Source organism: Vicia villosa, linkage group LG4, assembly GCF_029867415.1.
Source record: "Vicia villosa cultivar HV-30 ecotype Madison, WI linkage group LG4, Vvil1.0, whole genome shotgun sequence".
Lineage (NCBI taxonomy): Eukaryota > Viridiplantae > Streptophyta > Magnoliopsida > Fabales > Fabaceae > Vicia > Vicia villosa.
The window spans coordinates 74,465,467-74,474,721 of NC_081183.1; the positions used below are offsets into that span (position 1 = coordinate 74,465,467).

General features: G+C 34.0%; 1 protein-coding gene across 1 annotated transcript; it reads left to right on the plus strand.

Moving 5' to 3' along the window:
* The first annotated feature begins 1,281 nt into the window (after positions 1–1,281).
* LOC131599259 (polygalacturonase-like) lies at positions 1,282–2,991 on the plus strand. The gene is made up of 4 exons (XM_058871678.1): positions 1,282–1,461; positions 1,545–1,868; positions 1,951–2,469; positions 2,559–2,991. Exons 1-4 carry the CDS (start codon positions 1,342–1,344, stop codon positions 2,796–2,798), a joined length of 1,203 nt encoding a protein of 400 aa, XP_058727661.1. The 5' UTR covers positions 1,282–1,341; the 3' UTR covers positions 2,799–2,991.
* The last annotated feature ends 6,264 nt before the right edge of the window (positions 2,992–9,255 follow it).

Sequence of the window (9,255 nt, forward strand, 5' to 3'; positions counted from 1 at the left end):
TTAATCTTAAACAATTCTAAATTTAAAATAAAAAATACAAAATTTGTATCAATATGGTCTCGAACCTAAGTCTCTTCAGATTAAATGACAGACAATTTAATACAATAGAAATTGATTTGTCTATTTGTAAATGATAGTCACTTTACTAACAATAGAAATTGATTTGTCTAGTTGTTATTGATAGTCACTTTATTAACCGTAGAAATTGATTTGTCTAGTTGTAAATGATAATCACTTTATTAACAATAGAAATTGATTTATCTAGTTGTAAATGATAATCACTTTACTAACAATAGAAATTGATTTGTCTTGTTGTAAATAATAGTTGTTTTACTAACAATAGAAATTGATTTTTCTAGTTGTAAATGATAGTCACTTTATTAACGATAGAAATTGATTTGTTTAGTTATAAAGTGAAAATTATTTAACTTGAATAAGACTTGGATTTGAGACCTCATAGGTAAAAATTTATGTATAAAATTTGTTAATATTAGTAGATATCATGTAAATTACTTGTTTAAAAATTACTTTATAAGAAATAATTTTGGCTTTTTTGATTTATTCTTTGATAACTGTTTAAAAATGAAATTAAAAATAAAAATTAATTTAGTATTTAAAAAAAAAAATCTAACGTGTCAGTCCAGTCACGGTTTAGAAGTATGAAAAGAACCGGTTTAGAAGTAGAAAAAACCGATTTGAGAAAAATATTAGCAAAAGGACTAATATGACCCGGTTAAATTTTATAAGGGATTAAGTTGGGTCAATTTTTTTATGAGGGACTAATTTGACTCGTGTAATATTTGTGAGGGACCAAAATGGGTCTTCACTCTTTATTTAAATATATAATTAATTATTTTTTATATTATTATATTATAATCATTTTATATTAAGATCATTAATATCCCGTGCATCACGGGTCAACATACTAGTTTTATATATTGTATATAAGTACAATAAATATTACTACCAAACTATTAAACAAAATTTTCTTCTACAAGTGTAATATTCAAATACACCTTTTTTAACATCCGTAGTCTTATATTTAGAGAGTGGTAGCAGTAAGCATAATGAAGGAAACCAATGGTTAAAGTTGAATACAGTTATAGTAATTTGTTATCAATAAGAGATGAAAAACGATTGTTATTAATAGACAAAAAAAGAACCATACAATTAAAAAAGGAAAGAGACTTATTTAGACAATAGTTTGTTTGGTAATGAAGCTCTGGTATTCAAGTATAAATATTGTTTCAGCTTACTTTATCTTCAAATCAAACATTTATTAACGAGAAGTATATAAGTATATATATAAATAAGTAGATAGTCACAATAATAAAAGAAGACATGAAGAACTTGAGTATTGGCATGATTATTTCATTCCTATTTATAGCTTACTTTAGTGTAGTTCAAGCACACCTTGACATATCAAAGTATGGTGGAAAACCAAATTCAGATATTACCGAGGTATTAATTTTTTTTATTGAATTGATAATGAGAAAGCAATTATTATTAATTGATTGTGTGATTTTTCTTTGACAAAAAACAAGGCTTTCAAAAAAGTTTGGAGTGAAGCATGTGCATCAACAAGTGCAGTTAAAATAGTGATTCCATCTGGTAAATACATGACAAGTGGAATAGATGCTGAAGGTCCATGTAAGGCTCCAATTGAGATTCAAGTTGATGGAACAATTCAAGCACCTTCAGACATAAGTAAAATTCATAAAGGGATTGATCAATGGATCAGGTTTGGAACTATGGACCACTTAACCCTATCAGGAAAGGGAATTTTTGATGGTCAAGGTGCAGCTACTTGGAAACAAGGTGCAGCTGCATGGAGCAAAAATCATAAAGTTGATAAGAAAGTTTCCATGGTAAATATTAATTAATTGCCAAATAAATAATTGTTTGCTGAACATTTTATGTATAACTGAGTTTATTGGTTAATTTCAACAGAATTTGGGTTTTTATTTTGTTAACAACTCCATCATCACTGGAATTACATCTAAGGACAGCAAAAATTTCCATTTTATGGTTTACGGGTGCGAAAATATCACATTTGATGGCATCAAAGTTAGCGCTCCTGGTGACAGTACAAACACTGATGGAATCCACTTGGGAAAATCAACTGATGTTAAAATTCTTAATACCAACATTGCTACTGGAGATGATTGTGTGTCATTGGGTGATGGTAGCAGAAAAGTACTTGTCCAAAATGTGAATTGTGGACCTGGTCACGGTATTAGTGTTGGAAGCCTTGGAAAGTTTAAAAATGAAGATAATGTAGAAGGTTTTACAGTTAAGAATTGTACTATATCAGATACTGAAAATGGAGTGAGGATAAAGACTTGGCCATCTGGACCAGGAACAATTACTATTACTGATATGCGTTTTGAAGATATTACCATGAATAGTGTTAGGAACCCTATTATCATTGACCAAGAGTATTGTCCATGGAACCAGTGCAACAAAAAGGTAATTAATTACTACAAATATTAATCTTAACACATGTTTATTTCAAAATTGATGACTAATATTTTGTTCATTTCTTATATGGTACGTAGAATCCATCAAAAATAAAGATAAGCAAAGTTTCATTCAAGAACATTCATGGAACTACAAAAGCAGAAGAAGGTGTGGTTCTTATATGCAGCAGTGGTGTACCATGCGATGGTGTGGAGTTAAGTAATATTGATCTCAAATTTAATGGAGCACCAGCGAAAGCTGTATGTTCTAATGTCAAACCTAAAGTTTCAGGAAAAGCTCCTAAGTGTGAAGCTTATACTCCACCTCCCTCCTCTTGATAATTTTATTTTACTATTTCATTTTTTTTATTTATAAAGTACTAGACAAGCCATCCCTATAATGTTGAGGATGATGATCATTAGTAGTTTAGTCCTTTGGGAACAAATAAATTGACATATGTATTATAACTATTTTAATTCTTGTATAAAATTAAATTAACATTTATTGAGGAAAAAATTTATATTCTTTAAAGTAATATTTCTTTCCCACCAAGCATGCTGGTCAAGAATGTAAAATTTAGCTTAATTTTTTTATGCAATCAAATTTCTTTTAATAGCAAAGCAACATGAACGATATATTACTATAAAAATTAACATAAGTCAAAGATAATACACAAGAAGCAAAGAGCACTAAAAGTGCTCAAGAGAAAAAAGCGTGAAAAAAGCTTAGGATGAAAAATAACTTGAAAAGCAAAAACAAATCCATCAAACAAAAAAACACAAGACGAACGGACCATCCATTGTAACAATCCTAAAGCGACAAACATCAGAACTCCAAAGATAGCAAGCCAAAGGAAGGAAGACACGACCACTTGCACACAATACAAAGAAAAGGCCGGTAGTTAGTTACCCATCACAAAATTAAAGTCCTGTCTACTTTAGCGGGTCTCACTCCTTGTAAACTAAAGAAACAACGAAATCCGGAGCATGGGAATTATCCTAATTCCAAGCCAATTTGATAATCAAGGACATCTAGTGAGTAATCAACAAACTTTTCCAACAAAAATTAAATTTTTTTCGCATTTTCTAAATAGTTTAGGCCACAAATTGTCAGATCAAGAAGAATCCTAAAGACACATTCTTCATATAACTCAAATGGATGGTGGTAAGGCCCTGACTTCTTGCACAAACATAAGGACTCTATACTAGATTGCTGAAGCAACCTCACACGATACAAATAGATGATTAGCCAACTCCACCTGCCCCACACACATGATGCACCACCTATTTTGGATCAACTGCTAAGAAAATAACCACTTAGAAATCATTTAGTCATATCTAGCTTCCACACCAAAACATCTATCCAACCACGCTTAACCACACCCGAGATAAGATTGATCGAAACATCAAAGAGCTCCTCCTTCCAAACAAGACTCCAAACTCATACATCCTCTACACAAGAATCCAAAGAACCCCCACCAGATTTCTGCTCCGAAATGAAAAATAATTTCACAAAGTGTAAACATAAAAAGGTATTCCCCACCCTGACATCATGCCAAAACCTATTCTTTTGGGTGTCATGGACAAACTGTTAGAACAAGATTTGTTCTGATCAATATTCTTGTTTTGATGATAACAATGTATATGAATTTTGTATAAGATAATGTGGTACTCTAATCCTTTACTTTTTCCATTTCAGGAAATATATATAAAGAGTACGCACAAATCAGCGCCAGAAGCACTGACTCAGAAGGTTCAAGAATGCAACATCAGAACATGATCTCGCAAGACATCAGAAGATGGTCAAGCAGAATCAGAACATGGTCTATAAAGCATCAGAAGAACATGAGATCAGAAGCAGAAGCACTGAAGTTCTTATGGTATCACGCTCAAGCACTTCAAAGTTAGAAGACAAGAAGATGCTATGCACCAAGCTGTTTAACTCTGATTATTCAAACATTGTATCTACAAACATTAGATCAGAAGCAAGTACAAGATGACAGGCTACGCTGACTGACTAAAGGAACGTTAGAAGCTACAAAAGGTAAAGTCAGTAGAAGCAGCAAAAGCAAGGCTCGAGGTAGTTGACAAAAGAGTGAAACATTAAATGCAGAGTTGTACGGAACACGCAACGCATTAAATGCTCCCAACGACCATCTTCTTAAAACGCCTATAAATATGAAGTTCTGATCAGAAGCACAATATGAACAACTCTTGCAAAATACTGAAACGCTGTTGAATTCATTACTTACGAACTTCATCTTCAACCTCACTTCACTTGTAATATCTTAGTGAGATTTAAGCTTAGAACTTAAGAGAAATATCACAGTTGTGATTATAGCTTTCTAAGAAGCATTTGAATACTCTTGTAAACATTTATTTTATATTGATTTTTAAAAGGTTCCTAGAGTGATCAGTGAGATCAGTAGACTCTATAAGACTTAGAAGTTTCTAAGTGGTGTTTTCCTAGAGTGATCAAGGTGTGATCAGTATACTCTAGAAGACTTAGAGTGTTTCTAAGTGGATAACCATTGTAATCAAGATTTATTAGTGGATTAAATCCTCATTTGAGGTAAATCACTCTAAAGGGGTGGACTAGAGTAGTTTCATTAACAACGAACCAGAATTAAAATAATTGTGTTAATTGTTTTTGTCTTAAGAGTTTTTAAAGTCACACATATTTAAACCCCCCCTTTCTAAGTGTATTTCTATCCTTCAATTGGAATCAGAGCGCCGGTTCTAGGTGCAAGCACTTAACCGTGTTAGAAAAAGATTCAGGAAGAGAAAAACACCAAGTCTTTATGGTTGCTGAAAAAGATACATCTACATCTGGTTCTGTTGAACAAAACAATGTAAACAATGGCTACACTAGACCACCAGTGTTTGATGGTGAAAACTTTGAATACTGGAAAGATAGATTAGAAAGTTACTTTCTTGGTCTAGATGGTGACTTATGGGATCTTCTTGTGGATGGTTACAGACATCCTGTAAATGCTAGAGGAGTAAAGATGTCAAGACAAGAAATGAGTGATGATTAAAAGAAACAATTCAAAAATCATCACAAGTCTAGGACTATTCTGCTGAATTCTATTTCTCATGCTGAATATGAGAAGATATCCAACAGAGAAACTGCCCATGACATCTTTGAATCGTTGAAGATGACTCACGAAGGAAATGCCCAAGTCAAGGAGACTAAAGATCTTGCACTAATCCAGAAGTATGAAGCCTTCAAGATGGAGGATGATGAAAACATTGAAACAATGTTCTCAAGATTTCAAACTCTAACTGCTGGATTAAGAGTACTTGGCAAGGGATATACAAAGGTTGATCACGTCAAGAAGATCATCAGAAGCATGCCCAGAAGATGGGGCCCAATGGTAACTGCTGATTGAAGTCTCTTTGGAAGAACTGATCAACGCCTTGAGGAGTCATGAAATAGAGCTGGATGCTAATGAACCTCAGAAGAAAGGTAAGTCTATTGCATTAAAATATTTAAATAAAAAATTCACTAACACTTTTCAGGCTGAAGAAGAAGATTATGAAGAATCAGAATCAGAAGAAGAAGATGAATTGTCCATGATCTCCAGAAGGGTAAACCAACTCTGGAAGAGCAAGCAAAGGAAGTTAAAGAACTTCAGAATTTCCAAAAAGCCTGAAAGAGGAGAATCTTCTGGAATCAGAAGATCTGACAAAAAGAAGGTCACGTGCTTTGAGTGCAAGGAGTCAGGTCACTACAATAGTGAGTGTCCAAAGCTTCAGAGGGAGAAGCCCAAGAAGAAGTTTCAAAAGAAGAAAGGACTTATGGCAACTTGGGACGATTCAGATTCATCTGAATCAGAATCAAACTCTGAAGATGAGCAGGCAAACATTACGCTCATGGCCACTATTGATCATGGATCAGAATCTACATCAGAATCAGACTCAGACTCTGAAGAGGTATTTTCTGAACTATCTAGAGATGAGCTAGTTTCCAGCCTAACTGAAATTCTGGAAATCAAGGCTAAGCTTAGTATCAAATACAAAAAGCTGAGAAAGCTCTTTGCATCTGAAACTAAGAAGCTTGAATTAGAAAATTCTGAACTTAAAGAAAAAGTTTTAAAACTATCCAAAGATGCCGAGTCATCTTCTGGTTCAGAAAAGTCTATTCCAAGCTTGAACAATATTCTCAAGGAATATGACTTGAGTTTCAGGAAGTTCTTATCTAGAGGTATTGGAAGAAGTCAACTTGCCTCTATGATATATGTTGTTAGTGGAAACAAGAGAGTTGGCATAGGCTATGAGGGTGATACCCCATAAAAAATTGAACCTGTAGATTATATGAAAATCACATACAAGCCCTTGTATGATCAGTTCAAGTATGGCCACTCCCATGATATTAGGCTCACATCACATGCCAAAAGCTTTCACATTACACACATTAAGAAGCATTTGACACAAAATAGAAAATATCATGTTGCTCAAACTAAGGAATATCATGTTGTACCTCCTGTTGTTTATCATGCTAAACCCAAGTTCAATCAGAACTTGAGGAGAGCTAACAAGAAAGGACCCAAGAAAATGTGGGTACCTAAGGAGAAGATAATTTCTGTTGCAGATATCCTTGGCAGCAAAGAAGACTAAGCAAAACATGTCATGGTACCTGGACTCTGGGTGCTCGTGACACATGACGGGAAAAAGGTCTATGTTCCAAGACCTTGTGCTTAAGTCTGCTGGTGAAGTCAAGTTTGGAGGAGATCAGAAGGGCAAGATAATTGGCTCAGGAACCATAAGTATTTGTAACTCTCCTTCCATAACTAATGTACTTCTTGTAGATGGATTAGCTCATAACTTATTGTCCATAAGTCAATTAAGTGACAATGGTTATGAAATAATCTTCAATCAAAAGTCTTGCAAAGCTGTAAGTCAAAAGGATGGCTCAATCCAATTTACAAGCAAGAGAAAGAACAACATTTACAAGATTGATCTTCAAGATCTTAAGAATCAGAAGGTAACTTGTCTTATGTCTGTTAGCATAGAGAAATGGGTCTGGCACAGAAGATTAGGCCATCCTAGTTTGAGAAAGATTTCTCAGATTAACAAACTTAATCTGGTCAGAGGACTCCCTAATCTGAAATATAAATTAGATGCTCTTTGCGAAGCATGTCAGAAAGGGAAGTTTTCCAAACCTGCATTCAAGTTTAAGAATGTTGTCTCTTCCTCTAGGCCGCTAGAACTTCTGCATATTGATCTGTTTGGCCCAGTCAAAACAACATCTGTCAGAGGGAAGAAATATGGATTAGTCATCGTAGATGATTATATCCGATGGACAAGGGTAAAGTTCTTGAAACACAAGGATGAGTCTCATACAGTGTTCTTTGACTTTTGCAATCAGATTCAATTTGAGAAAGAATGTAAAATCATAAAGGTCAGAAGTGATAATGGTGGCGAATTGGAGAGCAGATTCTTTGATATTTATTTCAAATAAAATGGTATTTCCCATGATTTCACTTGCCCTAGAACTCCACAGCAAAATGGAGTTGTAGAGCGAAAGAATAGGACTTTACAAGAAATGGCCAGAACCATGACCAATGAAACCAATATGGCTAAGCATTTCTGGGCAGAAGCAATAAATACTGCATGTTATATTCAGAATAGAATCTCTATAAGACCTATTCTTAATAAGACTCCTTATGAATTGTGGAAGAACAGAAAGCCCAACATTTCTTATTTTCATCCTTTTGGATGTATATGTTATATTCTGAACACTAAAGATCATCTGAATAAGTTTGATTCTAAGGCTCAGAAGTGTTTCCTTCTTGGATATTCTGAACGCTCAAAAGGCTACAGAGTATACGATACTGAAACATTGGTTGTTGAAGAATCAATCAATATCAGATTTGATGATAAGCTTGGTCTTGAAAAGCCAAAGCAGTTTGAGAATTTTACAGATATTGAAATCACTAACTCAGAAGCTGAAGAACCCAGAAGCAAAGCGTCAGAAGATCAAGTTGCTGCTTCACTAAAGAATCTCAGAATTTCTGAAGAGCCAACTATCAAAAGATCTTCTAGACTCAACTCTGCTCACTCAGAAGATGTTATCATTGGGAAGAAAGAAGATCCTATCAGAACAAGAGAATTCCTTAAGAATAATGCACAATGTTAATTTGGTCTTGTATCTCTTATTGAGCCAACTTCTGTTGATCAAGCTCTAGAGGATGCTGACTAGATAATTGCCATGCAAGAAGAACGAAATCAGTTCATAAGGAATGATGTGTGGGATCTGGTTCCAAAACCAAAAGGATTTAACATCATTGGAACTAAGTGGGTCTTTAGAAACAAGCTAAGCAAAAAAGGAGAAGTTGTAAGAAATAAAGCCAGACTGGTTGCTCAGGGCTATAGTCAGCAAGAAGGTATTGACTATACAAAAACCATTGCACCAGTGGCCAGGTTAGAATCTATTCGCTTATTGATTTCTTTTGCCACTCAACATAACATCACTCTGTATCAGATGGATGTTAAGAGTGCCTTCTTAAATTGTTATATAGGTGAGGAAGTCTATGTCCACCAACCTCCTGGTTTTGAAGACTCTAAGTCTCCATAACATGTTTTTAAACTAAAGAAGTCATTATACGAATTGAAGCAAGCTCCTAGAGCTTGGTATGAAATATTAAGTTTTTTCCTTCTAGATAATGGTTTCACTAGAGGAAAAGTGGATACTACTCTCTTTTGTAAAACCTTTAAAAAGGATATTTTAATTTTCCAAATTTATGTTGATGATATTATCTTTGGAACCTCTAATGCTACACTTGGAAAGGAG